The following is a 24,595-nucleotide window of genomic DNA, read 5'->3' as shown; positions in this document are numbered from 1 at the left end:
ACAGAAAACACTCTGGTTTAGTATAAGGGAGTGCAGTTAGGGTTTCAGCTCATGCTGGCAGCAATAACAGACGTGCCACTGGCAGGATAAAATATTTTCATGTTTTAAAAATCCGTAAGAACTTAACTAGTTAATCATGTTTTATGTCTTATAGAAGGTGCATGCTGGCTTATCTGCTTCCTTTAGTTCTGTGTACTCTTACCAAAAACTCTTAAATGCAATTATGCAAATAATGGTCAAAAAGCACCACAACAAATGTCAATACAACAAAAGAGCTCTCCAAAATAAGTCCTTCCAAACTCTGGTCAGTCTTAGCATAAGTCTTGGTAGGTGAGCTAGATATTACAACATCTCCTGGTGTGAGGCATAACATGCAGCCCCCATTACCCAGAATGTACTATAGCCCCAAAATTTTAAATTGAATTCATCAAACTTTTAGGTCTAACTTCCAGTTTACAGGTAATACCAGAGATAGAGCAGCGATTTTCAACTGGGGTGCCATGGCACACTGGTGCAAGAATTTTTAAAACATGCAGTACTTGACTATTTAGTCAGGAGCACTGACTTCTTTTCCTTTAGATTGTCAAATAAAAAAATGACAACAGCCAACACAGCAACAGCTGTCTTATGTGAATGAATCAAAATTACATCTATTTTTCTGGTCAAATTGGCAAAAATATATTTTTGGTGTGTCGCAGAATTTTAGTGATTAATTTTTGTGTGCCATGACATGAAAAAAGTTGAAAATTGCTGAGATAGGGGAATAAGGTAAATGACACCACAAAGAAGCAAGCAGAAAACCCAGGTGGATATTCTGCCGGAAACTGGTCCTACTTCTTCAAATAGTCGTATTATGTTCTATACAACATGTGTGTGTGTGTGTGTGGGGGGGTGGAATGACTGCCAGATCAAAAATGAATAAAAGGATATAACAGCCAGATGGAATTTGTGGTCCTGGGTTGTATTATGACTTGGGGGAAAAAAGTTTAAAGAAACATGGGCAACTGGAAAATTCTGAATATATACTTTATTAGATAAAATTTAAAAATGTAGTGATATGGAAAGGTGGAGAGAATGTTAACTAACAAGAGATTATAAAAATGCATATACACATACACTATGGAATACTACTCAGACATAAGAAATGATGACATTGGAACATTTACAGCAAAATGGTGGGATCTTGATAACATGATACGAAGCGAAATAAGTAAATCAGAAAAAAACAGGAACTGCATTATTCCATACATAGGTGGGACATAATAGTGAAACTAAGAGACATTGATAAGAGTGTGGTGGTTACGGGGGGGGGGGGGGGAGGGGGGAATGGGAGAGGGATAGGGGGTGGGGAGGGGCACAAAGAAAACAAGATAGAAGGTGACAGAGGACAATCTGACTTTGGGTGGTGGGTATGCAACATAATTGAACGACAAGATAACCTGGACTTGTTATCTTTGAATATATGTATCCTGATTTATTGATGTCACCCCATTAAAAAAAATAAAATTATTAAAAAAAAAAAAAGTAAAAAAAAAAAAAAGCATATACAATTTGTTTTTATTTCATTTTATTTTATTTATTATTTTATTTTTTTAAGTGAGAAGAGGGGAGATAGTGAAGCAGATTCCTGCATGCGCCCTGACCAGGATTCATCTGGCAAGCCATGTCTGGGGCAGACACTCAAATCAACAGAGCTATCCTCTGTGCCCAGGGCTGATGTTCAAACCAATCGAGCCACTGGCTGCGGGAGACGGAGAGAGAAGGGGGAGAGGGAGGGGAAGAGAAGCAGATGGTCACTTCTCATGTGTGCCCTGACCGGGAATCAATCCCAGGAGGTCTACATACTAGGCTGATGCTCTACCAGGAGCCAGCCGGCCAGGGCCAGTTTGTTTTCATTTTAATAAAGAGAGAGTGTGTGTGTGTGTGTGTGTGTGTGTGTGTGTGTGTGTGTTAACAGTGGCAATTTTTGGGTGGTTCAAATATGGAGTAAATATGGCAATATCAAAAGTTTCCCTCTTTGTATTTTCTAACTGCTTTGTAATAATAAAAGGTTATATTTAAAGGAAGTGGCCATGAAGAACTCACATAACAACCTAAAGAATTTGAAACTAGAGCAGATGGAATCAGCATGTGATTTCTGCAGCAGATTTCTGCAGCACCTTGGTTTATTAGTGTATTCATGTATAAAACAAGGGGGATAATACCTTGTTGGGGAGGGAATATCGATAAATACTATTCCATTCTTATTATTTTCTCTGCATTTTTATAATCAATCACTTTTATAGCCCTCATAATAATAATGTTTTTTATTATTATAAATTTTTTATTGTAACCAGGACCTATGTTTCCAGGAATAAAAGGTTATTTTAATTTTAAAAATCTCTCAAGAGAGCCTGACCTGTGGTGGCGTAGTGGATAAAGCATCGACCTGGAAATGCTGAGGTTGCCGGTTCGAACCCTGGGCTTGCCTGGTCAAGGCACATATGGGAGTTGATGCTTCCAGCTCCTCCCCCCTGTCTCTCTCTCCATCTCTCTCTCTCTCTCCCTCTCTCCTCTCTAAAATGAATAAATAAAATAAAAAATTAAAAAAAAAAATCTCTCAAGAGAAACCTGTCATTTAAAGGCATGTTTTGGAAAGTGGGTAATTGTCACTCAATTTACTTGTTTAAGAAAATGGACTTGATGGGGTACATGCTGGATTGGAGCAGTGCCTTAAAGTTTGTTCTATCAGCACCTAATCTATAATCGCATATCTTCTCATCCAAAATATGTAACAATTCATACCGCAAGAGCAGCGATAAGTGCTTGTTTAGTTTTGTTTAAACCCCAGGCAACTCCTGGAAGCCAAGAGCTCCGAGGACTCACCATTCCCGTAAGCCCAGTCATCGTTCATGCGATGGCGCACTTTCTGGTAAATGGCCGACATGGTTTTCATGTTGCTTTTCCTCCACTGGCGTCCCAGGTACTTGGTCTGTATTTTTAACAGCTTCAGGACATAAAGCTGCAGCATGGCCTGTTTGACCTTGAGGGCCCGCTTTAAGATTGGAGCAGATTTAAACACCACCAACATCTGCCCATTTAAAGAGGGGTGAGAGTGAAGAAAGACAGGTCAAAATCTAAAATTGCTTGTCATTTCCAACTCAGACAAATTAAGCTAACTCTGGCTGACCTCAGATCACTCTGGGAAGCTTTCGGAAATCTATGGTCCAGGCTCTACTTGGACTTAGGCTTCAAGAATTTGGAGGAACCACTCCATTTATATTTCACATTTATAAGTTTCTAATATCCAAAGTACATGATATAAATAAAGTGCAAAAATATTTTGTCACTCACACATCTCATTTCCACAGTTTCTTGTCTATCTTCTGCGGGTAATTCTAAGTGTGCATTTATTACTTTTACTAACAAAGATGACAGTCAACTACATCTCCTGTCACACTGTTCCATCTCGCTTTTTAAAAAGAATCTATCTTGAAAATTATTTCATGTTGGTATAGAACTGCCTCATTCTTTTTAATTGTTGCACAATATGCTATTATAAGGATGTACCATAAATTATTTAACCAGTTGGTCCCACATTAATGGGCATTTAGGTTGTTTCCAATCTTTTGTGATAACAAACAATGCTGCAATGAATAATCTTAGACCTGCATATTTGGGATCTGTGACTATAACTCAGATAGCCATGCTAACTTCCCTACCAGAACTGACCTGAGGGAGGGTCCATCTTCAGCTCTCTGAAAAGGAATGTAAATAATTATCTCTAATAGAATAAATGTCCAGAATTAGGAGGGTCTAACTAACACTTTCATAGCATCCCGTGTCTATCTACAGAGTGTGCAAAGCAGGAAGTCCATAAATTTCTTTTAAGATTTTTAAAAATTGATTTTAATTTATTGTGTTTACATAGATTCTAGTAGGAAGTCCATAAATATTAACTGAAGCTGTAAAAAATGCAGTCAGATGGACACCTCCAGGATCCGAAGCCACACTCACCATGGTTCGGGAATGCTTCCATTTGGTCAGCTTATTGAGCAGCCTCAGAAGGTTGATGCAGGAAAAGAGGTTCCTCCAGCAGAACTGGTTGTTGTCTCCAGCCTCCTGTAATAAGGCCCAGCCATCACTACCTCAGAACCGACAGGTACCTGGAAGTCACTGTTGGGCAGTTCACATGAGGCCTTCCATATGAAATGCTACCTCCTCCCTATCCTGCTTTTCACACAACAAGCCCTTCAACATGCAGCACCTTTCATCTGAAAATACGCAGCTGTCACTCCTGGAAGACTGTGCCTAGAGCAAGAACTGGTCAGAAAAACGATACATGAACATAGGAACTTCATTCAGACAAGCTTTCCTGGGCAGCTTTCTAATTTAGGATCAGAAAAGAGATGTAGAATTTTAAGCACATATACTTGGAACTTATATAAGCTATGTTTGTAACTGCTAGGAGTTGTTCTGGTGGGTATCAAACTATGTTGGAGGGATTTGATATTCATTGTGGTTGGTTTTTTAAAATCAACCCCCACCCCCTTTATCAAACCACATTGTAGTAAATTGCTTAATTCTCTAGCACAGATGCAAAAATGGCAGATGGTGAATTCTAACCAGGTGTTTCTCTTGTATGTTTCTTGATACCTTAAGAGCACTGAACTAGAAATAACAGAGGGTGTCAGATGAGAAACAGGTATCTACTCAGAAACATCATTCAGGTGCAAAAATAAGGAGACCTATGGATTTGGGGGCCTGTAAACATATCCTGGTGACAGAAGCTATATAAATCAATCAGGATGCATGGTGGCCTAACTAACATCTTGGAAATGCCTCATGTCCACAAAGTGATGGGAGAATGCAGAAGTAGGAGATTATAGCTATGAATGGCTGTCTGGTGAATGGCAAATTATCCCTCTTCTCCCAAATTAATTTGAAGCAAGCAAGACAGGCATACATGTAATATGGACTGAACATCCAAGATTTCTGACAGTATTAGGCTCACTGAGATATAAATAATGCTGAGTCAAAAAGTTTTAGGGAAACTTTTTAGAAGTATTGTTTAGATTAAAATGTTCTCCTTCCTGTAGTAAATATTCAATATTGTGTTTAGAATGAGTCCTGAGAACCATCTGTTTCCTTCTAAGGGAAACTTCCACAGGGAGTTTCCACTGTAGTGCATCAGCTAGTCGGGCTTGCCCAAAACAGATCAGGTTCTGTAGAGCAGGGGTCCCCAAACTTTTTACACAGGGGGCCAGTTCACTGTCCCTCAGACCATTGGAGGGCCGGACTATAAAAATAACTATGAACAAATCCCTATGCACACTGCACATATCTTATTTTAAAGTAAAAAAACAAAACGGGAACAAATACAATATTTAAAATAAAGAACAAGTAAATTTAAATCAACAAACTGACCAGTATTTCAATGGGAACTATGGGCCTTTCACTGACCACCAATGAAAGAGGTGCCCCTTCTGGAAGTGCAGAGGAGCTGGATAAATGGCCTCAGGGGGCCGCATGCAGCCCCGCGGGCCGAAGTTTAGGGACCCCTGCTGTAGATGTTACATCTTGTGTGGCTAACACAGGAGACTGACTTTTAAATGTTTATTTTTAAAAAAGCAGAGAAAACAAAAAATATACGAGAGGTGTCAATGTATTTGCACTGTCTCTTGATTTCTAATATGGCAGCAGCATTAAAAGCCTTGCATTCCTGAGCACCCAAACAATAATATAGAAGCATACAGATGACCTCATGGAAGAAGCGCAGGGGTAGGCACCAGGACACCTGAGTTATGGTTTTGCCTTGGCTATACGATTTTAGGCAAGTCACCTACTTGTTTCCAATCAGAGGTTGAACTGGATATGCTTTTTTTTTAATTTTTTTAATTCATTTTTAGAGAGAGAGGAGAGAGAGAAGGGGGAAGGAATAGGAAGCATCAACTCCCATATGTGCCTTGACCAGGCAAGCCCAGGGTTTTGAACTGGTGACCTCAGCGTTCCAGGTCGATACTTTATCCACTGTGCCACCACAGGTCAGGCTGAACTGGATATTCTTTAAGATCCTTTCAGCCCTGACCATTCAATAATTCTCCGATTTTCTTCAACTTTCTCCAGTTGGTTTTAAAGTGAAATCTTGAGTGAAAGCAAACTAATTGTGGCTGCCTTTTCTTTAGAGCTCAGTCTCTTTTTCTTCTTCTTTTTTTTTTGTATTTTTCTGAAGTTGGAAACGGGGAGGCAGTCAGACAGACTCCCGCATGCACCTGACCGGGATCCACCTGGCACGCCCACCAGTGGGCAATGCTCTGCCCATCTGGGGTGTTGCTCTGTTGCAACCAAAGCCACTCTAGCACCTGAGGCAGAGGCCACAGAGCCATCCTCAGCACCCGGGCCAACTCTGCTCCAATGGAGCCTTGGCTGCGGGAGGGGAAGAGAGAGACAGAGAGGAAGGAGAGAGGGAAGGGCAGAGAAGCAGATGGGCGCTTCCCCTGTGTGCCCTGGCTCCTGCACGCCAGGCCGATGCTCTACCACTGAGCCAACCGGCCAGGGCCTAGAGCTCAGTTTTAAAGAGTTCCAGGCAAGATGCCCCAATTCCCTCCTCAAGATATGTCACCTGCCTGACCAGGTGGTGGTGCAGTGGATAGAGCATTGGACTGGGATGTGGAGGATCCAGGTTTGAGACCCCGAGGTCGCCAGCTTGAGCGCGGGCTCATCTGGTTTGAGCAAGGCTCACCAGCTTAGCTTGAGCCCAAGGTCGCTGGCTTGAGCAACAGGTCACTTGGTCTGCTGAACATACCCCCCCCCCCCCCCGTCAAGGCACATATGAGAAATCAATCAATGAACAACTAAGGAGCCGCAATGAAGAATTGATGTTTCTCATCTCTCTCCCTTCCTGTCTTTCTGTCCCTATCTGTCCTTCTCTCTGACTTTCTCTGTCTCTGCCACAAAAATTGAAAATAAATAAATAAATAAAGATATAGTGTCACCTGCTCAGGGCCTTGTTTTGTTTTCTTTCTGATAATGCTAAAGCCTTTATTGGTTTTACAGAGTGATGGCGAATATCAAAACAAAGGCTTTATTTAATGAGGTCACAAATCATTAGATTAAATAATGCCTGAAACAAATGCTGGAGGTCTTACTACTTGAACATAATAATTATATTACAATAAAACAATAACAAAAATCTTCTGGGGTACCCAGAAATGTCTGGATCAAGAAGTTGTAAAAACTAAATTTAATGAGGACAGATAAAAAAAAATCCAATCTATAAATTTAAATGATATGAACATATTTTATAGGTCTTTCTGAATATTAACCAAGGTCAAATTTGAGGAATTTTGCAATGAACTACCTTTTGAATATTAATAATTTCACTTGTCTAGATCTAAAATGAAATGCCAAACTTTTTTTTGCAAATGGCTAGGTCATGCAAATTCTGACCCACTGCTTTGGTTCTACATAGCTATAGTTTGGACATTACTTTAGCACTCTACTCTCTTCATCAGTAAAAGGCAGGGTTGAGCAAGACACTAAGAAACTTCTAAGGCCTGACCGGGTGGTGGCGCAGTGGATGGAGCGTTGGGCTGCGATGCAGAGGACCCAGGTTCAAGACCCCGAGTTTGCCTCATCTGGTTTGAGCAAAGCTCACCAGCTTGGACCCAAGGTCGCTGGCACGAGCAAGGGGTTACTCGGTCTGCTGTAGCCCCCTAGTCAAGGCACATATGAGAAAGCAGTCAATGAACAACTAAGGTGTCGCAATGAAAAACTAATGATTGATGCTTCTCATCTCTCTTTGTTCCTGTTTGTCTGTCCCATCCCTCTCTCTGACTCTCTCTCTGTCACTGTAAAAAAAAAAAAAAAGAAACTTCTAACTCTGATACTCAGTGACTCCATAAAGACAATGTTGTCTCTTTTTTCTATCTTTGATCTGTAAGACTACTTGCGCATCCACATTGTTCAAAATATGGCCCCTTTATATATAATGCTGCTGTTATTAATCACATTCTGTAGGAAAAAAACAAGCATTTGGAATTTTGGGCTGGCTATACAGCAGTGAACAACTGATTTATACAGAATTTTCCATGTTTTTTGGCCCAAATCTCTAAGATAGGAGAGTAAAAGAGAGGGAGTGTAATCTGCATGACTTCTCACTAGGGCCAATAGGCCCACAAAGAAAACAGACCGACAACCTTACCCTCATTTCACCATATTCTACAGCAGTGGTTTTTAAACTTCCTCTCAGTAAATAATTTTGTGTAAACCCCCAAATACAGGTATGTTTACCAATATCAACTATCTTCTATAGCAACCTCCTTGTAAAGATCATACCTAACTCCTACATGATCATACATACAGTCACCATCCTTCCTTTACGTTTGAAATTTTATTTTATTTTTTTTCCTAGTTTAGTGAATTGAAGACATTTGGAGAGCCAGCACTTGTAAACCTTTCTCACTAGGGGGGTGGGGAAACAGCTCCATAGATGAGCAAAGATGGCCTATTGTAGAGCTAAACGCTTTGACAAAATGGGAAGACTATAGGAATTTCTGTTCCCTTAACTCTGCCTTTATTTCATGTTCATTGTAAGTGCAGCTGGAGTTCCTAATAAAGCTGAACTCAGTTCAAATTCGGAAAACTGAGAAAATATGAATCAAGACTACCTTAGCTAAGTAATTCCACTTCTAGGAGTCTATCTTAAGGAAATAACAAGAGATGAGATCAAAGATTCATGTGCAAGGATGTTCATTTTAAAGTTAAACAGAGGATACTGGAACAACATGATTGGACTCAGGGAAGTACTTACATTGTAAGTCCAAGCAAAACAGAACAAAACAAACTGTGGTTACCAAATAAAACCACCAGGTGCCGCTGTTGCTTCACAGAAAGGAGAAGGAATACCTAATGTGCATTTTTTAAGAGTAGATAATGCTTTCACCCACTCTTGCATAATAATAGTCTTCTCAGAAGTATTACAGTTATTTCAATAGTTTTATGCTTAATCCCAAAAGGTCAATCTGGAGAAATACGCAGGACACATTATATACCAAGAAATAGATTCAGATCATAATAGGTGACTTTATGTTTTGAAATACCCACTAACAGATTTTTAATGCTATCTGTGTACCACTGTTTCTCACTTCAGCTCTGGGTGGCAGGGATGCAGGTCTCCACTTTGGCTCTTTACATTCACCTGGAAAGTTTTGACAGTTACTTAACTTCTCTATCCATAAAACAGCAATACCAGCCTCATAGTTGTTTTAAAGATTAAACAACATCATGATCATAAACCGGTTAGACAACTTATTACCTTTCTCTGCAGGGTTAAGAAGCTCCCCTTGGCTGCTGAGACCACATCTAAGTAAGACAGGGAATTTCTGCCCTGGTGCTAAAAAGGGTGCTAGACTTAGTGTCTCAGGACATGGGTCCTTCTCTAATTCAGGGTCTGTTATCTGTGAAGTGCAGACTGTGGCAAGCCATTTTATCCCATGGCCGTTTCTCATCTCTGAAATGGGAGCTTTGGCCAAATGGCTCTCATGTTCCCTCCAGAACATTTTGGAGTTCCCTCCAAAAATCATATGGCTTTATAAAACCTGTACCACAGAAGGTATCATTCTATTTTTACATAATAGATCCTTCTGGTGCAACATTCTACAGGTATTAAAGTTGGGGCACAAAGTGTTGTGGCACATGTGGGCCCACCGTTTCTGCTCACTCAGCATTTACTGAGCGCCTTCCATGTGCCAAGCGTGGTGCTAGACTCTGGTGATGCACAGTGGAGAGGATACTATCTCTTCCTTCAAGGAGATTCCATCAAATTAGATCACAGTGTCGCGGGGGAGGATACGGACTGAGGTGTATCTAATAAGCTGGGGCAACACGTGACCTTTGATATGCTGTCCCTGTCAGTTTCATGGCATTAAGACTAACTCTGAGGGACATATCTGAGTTGCCTACAGCCGCTTCCAGCATGCGGAATTTTCTGGGTCATCCTTCTGTGGCTATATTGACTTTTTCCTCAGACAGACCTCGGCCAGGTATTTTCTGAAGCAGGACTCCTGCGTTTCATACCCCCCACAAAAAGGAAAAAGGAAAAGTGAATAGCCTGCAGCACAGTGGAGACAGGTGATTGTTTGGGACAGACCAGAAGAGATTCTCCTGCCATTCTGCACAGATGTTCACATTCAATTTCAGGCCTATTATCTTCCTAAATTTCCTATCCTCCCTAATGTTTGTTTTCCATGGACCTCTTTTCTCTTCTCTACAAAATGCTATGCTTAGCTTTTCCAAATTGTTCTCAACTGGGTCAGCAGCCCTAGACCCCTACTGCTTCTGTGCTGTTGCCAACATGCCTTTATGGATCTGAGACTCCCAAACCAGGGCATTATAGGGCTGAAGAAGAAATGGAAGAACAAGTGCCAGCCTCTACCACCTGGCGATTTCAAAGGCCACCCAATCCCCATCTGCTTACCAGACTCTCTGTGGTCAGTTCCGGCAAATCCTGGATGGTACAGCCAGGGTAATCCAGGACCGAGATGCTGCAAGATGCAGAGATAAGGGCAGGCTTTGGTAAATGGCAATGGCAGGAAACAGCTGCATCCTAAAGGACAGGGGTTATTTCTCTCCAGCGGGCCCCATCTATTTCCCAAATTGCTTAGCTACCTGAACTGAAACTGAGGGTTTTGATGCCCGGCAACTGCAGCTCCAGTCATGAGAGGAACCAGCAGAGCTCTTTCTGGCTGGCTCCCATCTGGCAGATGCAAAAGAGAGCAGGAAGAGGGCCTCTGTACAGCCACCTTTCTCTTTCCTTCTTTAAAGGAATATGTAAGCTTGTGTGCGTTTGTGTGTCTGTATTGAAATATATGCTTGTGTGTGTGTGTGTGTGTGTGTGTGTGTGAATAGTTTTGCTCCCAGAGATGCTGCCCAAACTTATTCCACTTAACAAATTGTGGATGTGAGGACAAAACGCAGACTTCTGTGTCTCTTTCTGAAAGCCAGGAGCTCTAGGAAATGATCACATAAGCAACTCCTAAAGGAAGCTTGAGAAAGAAGCGGCATCCTGCAGCAGGGCCAATCTAGTAGCTCAAGAATGGTCCCAGTAATAGCATCGGCCCCCAACATCCACAGTGGGGGGCTGGAGGCTCTGTGATGGGCTCAGGGAACTGAAATAAGGCACCACATGATGACAGGAACATAGTCACCCAAAATGACTGTCCTTTCTTTCCTCTTCTCCCCTCTTCATTGGTACAATGCAGAATTGAGACTAGTTGATCTAATGTGCCTTCTGGTTCAGACATTAGAGGTTTTAATTTTTATTTATTTATTCACTTTTAGAGAGAGAGGAGAGAGAGAAGGGGGAAGGAGCAGGAAGCATCAACTCCCATATGTGCCTTGACCAGGCAAGCCTGGGGTTTTGAACCGGCAACCTCAGCGTTCCAGGTCGACACTTGATCCACTGCGCCACCACAGGTCAGGCCAACATTAGAGGTTTTAAATACCACTCTACCTTAACTTAATGCAGTTGGAAGTAGATAAAAAATGTTTCTCTCTCTCCACTTTTCCCTCTGTCTCTTTAAACTGAATCAATAATAAAAGGAAAAAGACCAATAAGTGTACAGCTAATGGTACAACAAATAAATGCTTCCCCACCCCCTCGCATCCACAGAGAGGATGGAGGGGCTATGAAAACGAATATGGGGTTCCTTGGACCTGCCTATATTTTGAAAGACAAAACTTCCATCCAAGCAAAAGGTAACAGTTTATTGAACTAAAAATGTTTAGCTTTGTCCAAGAAACCCACAAAGATAACCTAGGGAACAAAGGGAGGAGAGGAGAGAGCAATGCATCTACCTACGATGTTGCTCATCATCTTAATTCGCTCTAGACTCTCCCTAGGTTGCCAGTTCTGTGCTGCTCCGTTAGGATAAACATTCTGGGCTGGCGTATCCACTTATCTACCCACCTTCCCCTGACAAAGCCCCATGGCACAGTAGGTGCTGGCAACCAGGAAATGGGGGCGGGAAATCAACAGTGGATTCGTTCCAATCTCAGTGAACTGAATTCTAGCCTAAGGGGGCATAAAGTTTCAAGTTTCTAGAATTTCTAGATTGTAAGAGCCACGAGGAAGCTGTGTAAAAAAGAACCGTGGGAGCTCCAAGTTTCTCAGGGACCATGCGCCAGTGAAATACACTATAGGTGGACCATCTCATCCAGGCCAACCTCTCAGCAAATGGTGTGGTCTGGCTCTACCACTCTTACAACCCCAAACTGTTGTGACAGACACATATCGGATTGTTTGACACCCCCCCTTTCCAGGCCCTAAAGTGTATTTAGTTCTTGAACCCCACTTCTCCAGAAACAAGTGATTGATCCAGGGGTGGACGTCTAACTCTGGGAATGTGAAACAAGGATTGAGAGCCAGTTCAGCCTCTGAGTGGCATGGGGCAGGACATTTAGCTCACACACGTGGGCATATTTCACTGAGTGACCCAGTAAGCAGACACTGCTATTTGCAGGTGAGAGAGGACACTAGAGGGAAGGTTAGAGACTTGGTGTCTATAGATAGAAATGGAGGACTTTCTGGGCTTCCTACACTACAGACCAACTCTGAGGCCCAGAGCTGCATCCCCTTCCCTGGTTCCTCAAGATGATAGACCTCCCATTTCCTTCTGATAAGTTATCCATTATGCATGAGTCAGGTCCAGCTGGTTTGAGTTACTTACGACTAAGAGGATTGACTGATATGCACAGGTGCCTTGCTGCAGCAGTGGCCCTTACCTAATCTAACCTACACTTTCATTTCCCCTGGTAACCCAAGTAGCGTGTCTTAGTGTCATTTTTAAGGGGGCAAGTGCACAAGTCTCCTGTAGTTAGGCAAAACAACAACAACAACAGAACAACCCTGCATTCTCCAGTGCTACCTTCAAACGGGAGAAGTACTTAAATCACTCATGTTTATCTTAACTAATGCTTATAAAAGGTCTATGATACAGGCAGAGGAGGTACTATTTTCATTTTAAAGATGAAAATACTGTGGCTCAGAAAAACAAAGTGTCTTATTGGAGATTACATAGCTAGCAAATGGCAGATCCAGGTCAGAAATCCAGGCCTCATGACTTCAGGTTTAGAGAGAGAGAATTTTAAACAACATGAAGTAAGTGCCTCTCCGTGAAGGAATTTCAGGCAGTACTGACAGACCAGTGAGGGGACTTCTCCCAGCCCCTCTCTAGTCACACCAACAAATAGCCTTCTCACCTCTATTTTAGGGACTTCACCTCTATTAAAGCACTTCTGGTAGACTCTACTGATCACCATGCTTCCAGTTCTCATGGAAGGAGCAAACTAAGGAACTTCTCTGTAACACCCCGGCCTCCAAGCCCCCGCTTGGCTGGAGAAGAGGAAAGCGATCTGTATTTACAGCATTTGTGACCAGAAAGCAATTTGTTTTGATGCTGCCTTTGCTGCTTACTTAAGGGGTCTCACAAGCATTTTAATCTTGAGCAGGTCAATTAACCCGAGTTTGTCTCCTGATTGGCAAAATGAGCAATAAAACTTGTAATATCTCTTAACACTACTTCGAAGACTAAAAATACTGTAATTTCTAAAACTACAGATTGATCTATCTAAGTAAGTGTCTATTATTAACCCTTAGTTACAAATTCTACATAACACTTTATTGCTTACAAAGTAGTATAACTGATCCAACTTATGATTTATACTAAGGTCAGTGCTGGCCTTTGGGCTGTTTCACAAGAAACACCTTTTGGGTCCTTCTGCTGTAGGGCTCAAATTTCATCGTTTTAGTTTCATTACTTTGAATCATGACATTTTTCAGTTTTTAAAACTTTAAAAATAGAAATATTGTTGTGACAAGGCCACATCATACACTCCATCAGCTAAAACTTCATGGAAATTAAATTTAATAGTAACAGCTCTAAGATAGAAAGGCCTTGAGACACGATAACTGGCAGGTTCAGAGACAATTTTTTTTTTTTTTTTGTATTTTTCCGAAGCTGGAAACGGGGAGGCAGTCAGACAGACTCCTGCATGTGCCTGACTAGGATCCACCCGGCATGCCCACCAGGGGGCAATGCTCTGCCCATCTGGGGCGTTGCTCTGCTGCAACCAGAGCCATTCTAGCACCTGAGGCAGAGGCCATGGAGCCATCCTCAGCGCCCGGGCCAACCTTGCTCCAATGGAGCCCCGGCTGTGGGAGGGGAAGAGAGAAACAGAGAGGAAGAAGAGGAGGGGTGGAGAAGCAGATGGGCGCTTCTCCTGTGTGCCTTGGCCGGGAATCGAACCCGGGACTCCTGCACGCCAGGCCGACGCTCTACCACTGAGCCAACCGGCCAGGGCCAGAGAGACAATTTTCTTAATCATCCCCAACTAGCCCTTTGAAGTAAAACTGTCCAGAGTCCATACCTGTTTTTAGCAGTGATGTACGACAAAATATTTTGATTGAAGAATTTCAGGATCAATGGAATGCAGTTGGCAAACACCAAATGTTGTGATACATATTCAAACTGAATTAAAAGATCAAAGTGGAAAGGGCTGTTTATTTGGGGGAGGATAGGTCTATATTAAAAAGAGAGGCAAGTATAAAAAATAAAATAAAATAAATAAAAATAAAAAGAGAGGCGAGTATAAATCTGACATCCATTGTCCACTTGTGTTCTCAGTCTCCCCGCCTGCGAAGGGGGAGAGCCATCTCCAGCTAGCTCCTCCTATGCGGAGGGGGACGATCTGCAGTGTGTGTATGGTGCAAACTCCTCACCAAAAGCACAAAACAAAAGAAGCCAGAAAGAAAGTCCCATTACAGGTAAATACGATTGCTGTGAGATTTGCTCTTTAGCTCAACAGGAAAGGAAGGCTCCCTGAGGGAGTTGTCTTCCGTACCAAACCTCTGGCTCATAGTGTCTCAACTGTGATTGATACAGCAGGGACAGGTGCGGTTTACTCCCAGCAACTGCCGGTGTTACTCAGTCAGGATGGAGATGACACACAGTAACCAAATGAACCGCTGGAATGTGGGCTCCAGTGCCAGTCTGTATGGCGGCCCTGGACTTAGAATATCAGTATTTTAATAGAGTGAATCATCAAGAGCCCTTCAGTCAACAGATACTACACTGAGAATACGTCCAAGATCTCTCTGATGAGCTGGTTAGCTCAGGGGCTCCGTTTGCTCTTTTGAATCTGGATGGGGTTTGTGTCCAGGAAGAACTAGTGGAGGCAGTGAGTGTCATGAAGTTAGGTCACCTAGATTTTGTCCTTGATACAATGAGGGGCAGCAGAGACAATTTTCTACAAATCCAGAACCTAGACTGCTGGGAAAGTGCAAAAACTGGGTTGAAAGTCAGAACATTGTGCTGTTTTAAATTCCCTGGTTCTTCCTGATTCCCAAGAAGTAGCCATGGCAGAAAGCTAAGCTGCCCTCTGCCGGTGGATGTGCGGTTGGAGGTAGGGAGTCAGCTGGTGCTGGCCATTTCTCTCTTCTGCTCAAATATCTTCTCCCTGGCAGCTGACGCGAGGCTTCAGTTTGAGCTGTGTCTATAGCCACGTCAGGATTCACTGGCACACACTGGCAAGGCTCACCAAGCCACCCACCTGTCTGGCTGTTGATCCACTCACTGCCTAACAAGAGATGCAGCCAGAAAGACACGTCCACCGTACTCTGTTCTTTCTACTGGGAACACTGCCTCCCTCCACCCCAACTCCTCCCGCCTGCTGTGGCTCAGCAAACATTAGCAGGAGTGTGAGCACCCAGGCCACCCTAACACACCCAAAGATGTCTCGGGATGTACTAACGTGGAGAAACACCCTGGCCGGAGAGTCAAACCTGCCATGGACACAAACTCTGCAGGGGCCTCTGTGCCCTCTGAGGACCTGCTCTCCCACCAGCAAGCTGGGTTTTAACTCCATAGGAGGAAATAGGGCAGAGCCTCTGTGCAGGAGTGAGAAGCCTCCTCTCCTCTCCATGGGCTCACCATCCATTCACTGCGCCCGTCTTCCCCTATACTTTGGCAATGCCTACAGCACCAAGTCCAAACTCTTCAGTGTGGCACACAATGCCTTCATGGAGGAGCAGGTTAACCTTTCTTAGCTTTGGTTTTCTCATCTATAAACCAGGGATAAAACAAGACCTACCTCATAGGGCTGAGAAAATTCAATGAGATCTCCCACAAGCTTAACCAAGTGCCAGCCACATTACAGGCACTCAGTAACTGTGTGCTATCATATGTGTTAGGATCTGTCCCCTGTGGTCCCCTCCAACCTCCTCATCTTCCCTGACCCCAGGCACAACTCGAGCAACATGCAATCAGTTTCCAAAGTGACTCTGCTCTCTCCCTTCTGGCCTTTCACAAATTAGCTTTTCTGCTTGAATTGCTTCCTGTCCTCTTTCCCTGACAACTCCCCCATCGTTGCTACCATCTCTCCAGGACTCAGGTTAGAAGCTACTTCTCCACCTCGGGCCGGATTAGGCATTTCCATGCCAGCCAGTGCTTACCTGTATGCCAGTACTTACCACTCTGCAATTGGATCTTTATGTATCTGCATCCTTCACAAGACCTCTAAGCCCTTAGGAACCAAAACTGTGCCTTATTCACAATTATATCTCCAATGTTGAAAAAGTGCTTCACATATAGAAAACTATGCTTAATGTGCTAAACCCCCCCCCCCCCCCATTTCTGCAGAATGCTTGACTCCTGTCCTCAGTTGTTTCAAGGCTGGCTGGGCATATTGCCAAGAAGCTAGAGGTTCCTACCCCCTACCCACATTACCCACAGACATCTACACCTTTCTAGGACAGTTCCCCACATCCCGCACCATGCCCCCACCCCAAGCTTGTGCAGCAGGTATCTGGAGTCCCTGAGTGAGAGAAAGGAAAGGCTGAAAGGTGCTCAGCTGGCCTCCCAGGACCCTGGAGTCCCTCTCTGGGAGCCCGGGAGAACACCAGGGACTGCAGGGCAGCCCTTCTAGTCGCTCACCTGGTAGATGTGGTTCAGCTTGAAGTGTTTGAGGAGGAGCAGAAGCAGGGCAGAGATGCTCTTTACAATGATCTCCTTGTGCCTGTTCACATCGATGCCCAACTTCATGCTCTGGAGAACAGTGATGCTACAATGAGGACAGCAGGGGTCAGTACAGATGGGGGCATGAGAGAGCTCTAACGTAGACCCAGGCATTCGGGGGTCAGATACAACATACACAAGAGAGCCGGGACTTGGGAAGCCTGCACTTCCGTGCTAGGGACCCCCAGAGTTCCCGCTTACAAGCCTGTCTGGGGACAAGCTCCTCTGCTCTGTTTCTCGCTCCCCCCTGGCAATGCCCACCCACACACCTGTGCAGCCATCACTGGCACTGAGACCGTGCTCCAGACCCTCAAGTCTGCACTAAGAAGAACACAGCACAGACCACTGCAGTGGAAAGGGGCGACTGTGGGGGAGAAGGAGATCTCTTTGGTGACAATCCCGATGTTAACAAGCTGGGGTGGGGACCAGACAGACCCCGGGGACAGGACAGCTCAGAGGCAGCTGCAGCCCCCGGGGAATCACTCACGGCATCTCCTCGGGCAGGACGTCAGCCAGGATATTGATCGAGTCTGTCTTAGCCTTGGAGGTGGGGGCTGCTGCCAGCAGGATCTTAAGCAGAGCAATCTGGAAAGTAGAAAATGAGAAATCTATCCTGGTCCATCTCATTCAAGAAAGCTGTTCTTCACACCGCAGCGGCCCGATGAGAAGTGTTTTGAAGCCTCCTTCCAAGTCCTTCCCTCAATGCCCAGATCTTCTCGGCCTCCAGAGGGGCAACCGGGTGCCCAGTCTGAGAGGCCTGCCGTGAGGCTCAGCAGCCTGCTCTTTACAAAGCGGAAACAGAAGCAGCAAAGGCAAAGTGAGAGGGGGCAACGCCTAGAAATGAAGTGGGAGGTATAAGCAACATCTCCCTTCGTCCGCCCTCCTCCTTCCTCTCACCCTGAACCAGCACCCTCGCCATTCTCAGCCCGAGGCCATCCAGGACAAGACAGACCAGAGCAGATCTCAGAGGGGCTAGGAGTACACCAAGTCCTCCTCCCTCCTGCAGGGCCCTGAGGACATCTCAGAATTCTGATGTGTTAGAGGAAGCCTCGCCGGAGGGGTGCAAGCTCAGGGAACAAGCTGACAGGAGGGACAGCTCAGCTTGGAAGGGCTCTCAGCTGTGTCTTCCATGAAGCAAAGAAGGGCGGCTCTGGCCCTGCCGTCTCCTTACCATGTACTGGGGGAGGCTGTACAGCATGCCCTGGTAGAGGATTTCACACGGCGTCTCTGGTACCACCTCTTCCCCCTGTGGCAGGAAACACAGCTGGTCCAGGCCATTGCCTAGGTGGCCAAAGGCTATGTTTTCTTGGTTGTGAAGGGTGGCATGAAAAGAGCACCAGACTGGGAGTCAGATGTAGGTTCCTATCCTAGCTGTGTTGATGTCTCATTATAGGACCTTGAGTAGTCTCTCTATAGATCAGTGCGCTGCTGGTCTGGGTGACCTCGGAGGGCTCTTCCAGCCCTAGCAATCTATAATTCTGATTTCCACGTTACCCGGAGTCAATCAGAATTCTCCTTCCCATGTCACATCAGGAGTCAGAATTGCCAACTAGGAGATGGCTCAGACCACTGCTTTGCTGACCGCATATGAACTTAGCTCTGGCTGCAGGTATACCTGGGACAGTGGGAACAGACAGCTCACACAGAGGCACTTCCCATGGCGTCAGCTGAGGCTATCTGAGAACGCTGGAAGGCTCAGAAGCCAGGAATGAGATGCAGGTGACTCAACAAGAGAGGGTTAATAAGGGAGCTGGGTAACCTGCGGCCTGGAGAGGCAGGAAGGGGTATTCGCTGGAAAATCATTTTCTTTAGCCCCTACAACAGTTCCTTTTTCCTTTCTGACCAGCCTCCTCATAAAGAACTTTCTTCGTCCTTTTATTGTTTTAAATTTTTATTTAATTAATTAATTAATTTAAGTGGAAGCAGGGGAGATAGAGAGACAGATTCCGCATGTGCCCTGACTGGGATCCATCTGGCAATCCCCATCTGGGGCTGATGTTCTGCCTCTCTGGGGCCCAAGCTTAGAACCAAGCTATTTTTAGTGCCTGAAGCAAAGGCTCCATGGAGCCATCCTCAGTGCCTGGGACCCACACACTTGAATCAATCAAGCCATGGCTGTGGGAGAAGAAGGTGGGGGAGGGGGAGGAGAAGCAGATAGGTAGGGGAGGGGGAGGAGAAGCAGATGGGCACATCTCCTGTGTGCCCTGACCAGAAATTGAACCCAGGACTTCCACATGCCAGGTTGATGCTCTACCATTGAGCCAACTGGCCAGGGCCTTTCTTTGTCCTTTTAATGACCTCATCTAAGCTTTTTTATCAGAGTAGGGAGACACAGGCCTCCAGTGCTCAAGGGGCTACTCAGGCCACTGTCATCTTTGGCCAATGCAGCCCTTCCTTGCCCACCATCCCTCTCTTGTAGAGCAAGGGTCATTGACATGAGGACCTGAGGCAGAGAGGAGTAACTAAGCCCCCTTTCAACCCACACAACTCAGCTGCTGCTTAAATAAGCAAGGGTCTTAAGTGGGCATTCACAAGAGCCTGGCAATCCTGCCTGCTTGCCTTCTTGCTCTCCAAAAGGCCAATTTCATACCTCCTCCCCCTTCTCAAACCAATCCCCTTGCCCACAGCCTCTCAACAAATGCTAACCCTGCCTCACACTTCATGGAGGAAACGGAAGCAATTAGACAGGCACACCCTCATCTTCTCATTGCCACGAAGGATCAACTACCTGTACTCCTATTAAAGGCCAACCCTCCACTTGTGCTTAGACTCTCACACTCTTTTCCGGTCTCAAGTACAATATCCCTCTTTCCTGGATCCTCTTTTAGGACATATACATACTCTAGTATCGCCTAGCTACGAAACACTTGCCCTTGGGCTCACATCCTCTGTCAGCTACCATATCTTTTCCATTTGCCTCTCAACAAAACTTCCATGTTGCCTGTGTCGACTGCCTCCTTCCACTACACTGCTTTTTCAACACACCAGCTCGGCTTCTGGCCCTGCCACTTCACTCGAGGTGCTCTTTTCAAGGCTGTCAGCCTTCTTCATGTTGCCAAATTCAGCAGGCACCTCTTATCATGCTCCATTTATCAACAGCATTTGACACAGATGATCACTCCCTTCTTCCTGAAAGACTTTCTTGTCTTAACTTTTCTGGTGTCACAATATCCTGGGTTTCCTCCCACCTCCCTGAGTGGTTTTCTGGCTCTTCTTTGCTGGCTCCTTTCCTGACTCAACATACTGGTACTTTGACCTGAGTTCAGTCCTCTTGTCCATCTCTACTGCCTCCTGGGTTAGCTCAGCTAGATCTATGGCCTTCAACACTGTACAAAGGTCAACAGCTCCCAAACTCATTGCTATAGGCCAGCCCTCTCTCTAGAACTCCAGACCCACAGAGCTAATTGCCTGGCTGCTCCTCATGGGTGTCCCATGGATATTTAAAACTTACTATGACCAAAATAGAACTCTTGATAAAACAGAACTCCCATCTTGGCAAATGGTACTTATTCTTGATTCCTCTTTTTGCCTCTCTAGCCACACCCAACTGAATGGCAACTCTTGTCAGTTGCATTTCCCAAATACAACCCAAATCCATCCTCTCCTCCCCAGCTCTGCAACTGCTCCCCCAGTACAAGTCACCATCATCTCTCATCTTGGCTATTGATTGTAGCAGCTTTCTAATTGGTCCCCGCTTCCACCCTTTCCTGGTCCAATCCGTGCACAACAGCCAATGTTTTTTAAAAAGATAAATCAGCCTTGGCCGGTTGGCTCAGTGGTAGAGCGTCAGCCTGGCGTGCAGGAGTCCCGGGTTCGATTCCCGGCCAGGGCACACAGGAGAAGCACCCATCTGCTTCTCCACCCCTCCCCCTCTCCTTCTTGTCTCTCTCTTCCCCTCCCACAGCCAAGGCTCCATTGGAGCAAAGTTGGCCCAGGTGCTGAGGATGGCTCTATGGCCTCTGCCTCAGGTGCTAGAATGGCTCTGGTTGCAATAGAGTGATGCCCCAGATGGGCAGAGCATCACCCCCTGGTGGGTATGTGGGTAGATCCCAGTTGGGCACATGCGGGAGTCTGTCTGACTGCCTCCCCATTTCCAACTTCAGAAAAATACAAAAAAAAAAAAAAGATAAATCAGATGATGTCACTCCCCTATTTAAAATCTCGACTTCCCTTTGTGCTGTGAATCAACTTTAGGCTCCCTGTCCTGGCTCACAGGTCCCGCATACAGTAGGTCCAGACCACCTCTCTGATTCCATCTCCCACAAGCCCACCCCTCCTCTGTGTTCCAGTTGGCTTTGTGCACTATCTCTAATACTCTGAGCTTGCTCTCACCTTGTTAAGGCTGCTCCCCCTGCTTGAAATGCTCTTTCCCCTGATGTTCCTATGGCAGCTCCTTCTTGTACCTCATATCCTGGCTTAACTGTCACCTTTCCAGAGGTCTACCTACTTCAGTGCCCAATCTAAAGTAATCTACTATGTGTCTATCATGTAATTCTATTTAAATTTTTTTCATTCTATCGCTTACTCTATGATAGTCTTGTTTGCTTAATTATTCATCTTTTTTCTCTTGCTTTAACAGGTCTTGAAATTAGGGACCATGCCTTGCCCGGCACACAGTCAGAGGTTCTAACAGGCACACGTGCTCTGTGACAGCATGGTAGACAGACTCCCCCCTGTCCTCTCCCTGTGCAGGACCCTCTGACTCACCAATGACATGGGGCACTTCTCCAGCTCCTCCTCATTCTTGATCTGAACATCTGCGATGGAGATGTATTTGTGCTGGGGAAGATAAGACATCAACAGGGGCTGAAGGCCTCGGTCACATGTGAACCAGCCTCTTGCTTAACTGCCTCAATGACTCAAGGAAACTTCGTGTTTATGGGTCTATCATCCCATATTGGCCATGAACTCTCTGCAGGCCGGAGTCACATTCACCTTTGCATCATTAACACTGAGCACAGTGTTCCATATACACTGTTTCTGTTTCTAATATGTCAAAGACCAGCACTGACCTTCAACCCAAATGCAAGGGGAAGCCAGGGACAGGCTCTTGCCCCTGGACCGCTGCCCTGTGGGTTCTGCTGCATGTGTGTGTGTGTATAGAGTGATGCTGATGGGGTAGGAAGGAGTCAAGGTTTGTGCAAGAGATGGCTACTCTTGGTCTTTGTGCTCACATACACTTTAGATGCTGAGGTAGCCTGCAACTCAGTCCTGGGCCTTTGGAGGTTAGTGGCTCTACAAGGAGAGAAGTGAGAGGAAAGGAAGTGAGGAATGGAGAAAGAGAGAGAGAAAGGTGGGAGGAGAGAAAAGGAATGAGAGGAAAAAAGAACCTTTTCATCTATGAATGTAGGAAACTGGTTAAGTTGGGAGAGATCCAATTTCTTCCTCTTTGGCCAAAGTGCTTTCAGGAAAATGTAGAATAATAGATTCAGAATGCATCTGGTAGAAGAGCCCCACCCAGTACCAGGACCCAACTTGCCTTTATGGCTCTCTACCCCTGAAGACTGAGTGCCCACCCCCATCACCTGCTTTAGGGTCTTCACACTCTCGTGGATGGGCCTGGGTAATCCAACCAAGGTGTCCGTGTCCCTGAGAAATGCAAGATACACCAGTTTATAAGCTTCAGTAGTACAGAGAACTACTGATACCCCCTGGAGTCACACAGACCACGCCACTTTCAACACCGGGCACCCTAGATTTTTCTTTGCAAGATTCCGGATCCCCCATCATTGCTTTAGGACACAGAAAGAATGGTACACAGAAATGTTCCCCCAAATTAGGATTTTTGCGTAGTCTTTGAGGAATTACTTTGTTTGGGAATAGTAGGTTCCTATTTAAGAGGGCATGAAGCCCAATGGCACTTTTGACAGTAAAACACCAGTAACAAAGCCTTCTCAGGTTTTGGAGAGGTCAGTGGGAAGGATTCATGAGGGTGGGGTGATGGTGGAAGATTGGATCTATTCTGACCATGTCCCTTCTTCATAGAATTCTGGCCTCTCAGGGCAGGAAGAACCTCATTTAATCCAACACTCTCATGAGGAAATTGAAGCCCAAGAGGGATATGACTTGTTGTTCAAGATCCTATATTGGCTAGGAACATAAAAATTCTTCTAGGAAAACGGAAGGAAGAATTCCATGGAAATAATCCAGAGTAGTTACTGGGAGTTGCCAGATGGCCTAGTAGCTCTAGGTTGCATCATGGCTAATGGGCAAAATCTCTCCTTCCAAGCCACCATGCTTCTGGCCCCATAAGAACCACTCTATAGCCATGCTGATCATTCAGTCACTTACTGCCCCAGAGTGAATCCGATGAACTTGTTCCTGCTTAGCTCCAAGAAGTGCTCAATATCCTTCTGTCTGAGAGGATGGTGGAGAGATGAGCCCCAAAGAAGGGAAAGAAAGCAAACCTTGAGAGAACCTTTCCGGGCTCTGACCCCTCCAACTGGAAGATTGGAGCAGTGCAGGGGAGGGAGCAGCCAACAGAAAGAACTCCAAACTTAGGAGTTCCGACTCCAGACCAGTGTGTTGTGAATACATGGACCACTCCACCCTGGAGCTGGGGCCCCTGATTCTATCAAACATACCTGACCTTTGGGGCCCAGGGTAGGCCCTTGGGAAAAGCTACCCGCTCGGCAGAGAGGGGTGCCTGCGAGGGGGGAGGAGGCACCAGAGGGTCCTGCTCTAGCAGGTCTAACTCTCCATCCAAGGTCCGCTCTCCATCGCCAGCAGACTCCTCTTCCTCCTCTGCAGCTGGCTCCTCGGTCTTAAAGAGGTCTCTTTCATTGTAAATGTCCAGGCTGTCCTGCTTCGTGAGGAGTTGCTGTGGGTGGGGGAGGAAGGGATGCATTGATCTCACCCTGGGCATCCTCGTCTGCGGCCACCCCTTCCCACAGCCTGTCAGACCTCAGGGAACATGGACCAAGAACTCAGCTTCTGTGAGAATATCCCCTTCCCACCTCAACCCTCCTGTCCCCACCAGGCCCAATCCCAGGACAAGCAGCTCTCAGACAACCATGCCAACAGACAGGGAACAGAGCATACATGAACTGGTGCCTTTTTTTTTCTCCTTTTTAAACCAGTGCTTTCCTTCCTAATTATGCTCTGCTTAGGTGAACATTCAATTACTCTGCCTTCTGTGAGCACACACCAGCTGGCTGGTGAGGAAGAAGAGGACAGAAGCTTGCTTCCACGCAGAGGGAAGCAAGTGTGGAATTTTAAATCTTGTCACAGAAAGAGAAAGATTGGACAGAAATAGGCCAAAAAGTTAACAGTCACTGCCTCTGGTTGTTAAGATTGTGGGTGATATTTTTCTTCCTTCTCATTTTATATTTGTCCCAAATTTTCTATAATGAGTAAGCATTACTTTATAAAATGAAAAATAAAGGTTAAAAAAAAAAACCTCACTGAAGACAATGTCAGCTAGACCAGTGAGGACGACTGCAGTGGGTGAGACCAGGCAGGTTAGTTCATGGGAGTATGGCCAGGGGTCTCAGTGCCACTTGTCATTTTGACCTTTCCAGAGATGCAAAATACACCTAGACCTT

The 24,595-nt window shown here is 45.3% G+C and overlaps 1 protein-coding gene across 2 annotated transcripts in view; it reads right to left on the bottom strand.

Moving 5' to 3' along the window:
- STRIP2 (striatin interacting protein 2) overlaps positions 1-24,595 on the bottom strand; it is a 45,235-nt gene that overhangs the window by 2,325 nt on the left and 18,315 nt on the right. The window contains exons 10-20 of one of the 2 annotated variants that reach the window (XM_066262288.1): positions 23,636-23,871; positions 23,343-23,408; positions 22,577-22,640; positions 21,759-21,830; positions 18,223-18,297; positions 17,539-17,636; positions 16,971-17,097; positions 14,407-14,507; positions 10,457-10,523; positions 3,997-4,101; positions 2,866-3,070 (exon numbers count right to left, since the gene is read on the bottom strand). In XM_066262288.1, the coding sequence (XP_066118385.1) occupies positions 2,866-3,070; positions 3,997-4,101; positions 10,457-10,523; positions 14,407-14,507; positions 16,971-17,097; positions 17,539-17,636; positions 18,223-18,297; positions 21,759-21,830; positions 22,577-22,640; positions 23,343-23,408; positions 23,636-23,871 (1,216 nt within the window). The remainder of the gene's footprint in view (positions 1-2,865; positions 3,071-3,996; positions 4,102-10,456; positions 10,524-14,406; positions 14,508-16,970; positions 17,098-17,538; positions 17,637-18,222; positions 18,298-21,758; positions 21,831-22,576; positions 22,641-23,342; positions 23,409-23,635; positions 23,872-24,595) is intronic. The other variant, XM_066262289.1, reaches the window with a different exon arrangement.

Source organism: Saccopteryx bilineata, chromosome 2 (genome assembly GCF_036850765.1).
Source record: "Saccopteryx bilineata isolate mSacBil1 chromosome 2, mSacBil1_pri_phased_curated, whole genome shotgun sequence".
Taxonomy (NCBI): domain Eukaryota; kingdom Metazoa; phylum Chordata; class Mammalia; order Chiroptera; family Emballonuridae; genus Saccopteryx; species Saccopteryx bilineata.
The sequence above is the reverse complement of the archived record's forward strand: the minus strand, read 5'-3'. Positions and strand labels throughout refer to the sequence as shown.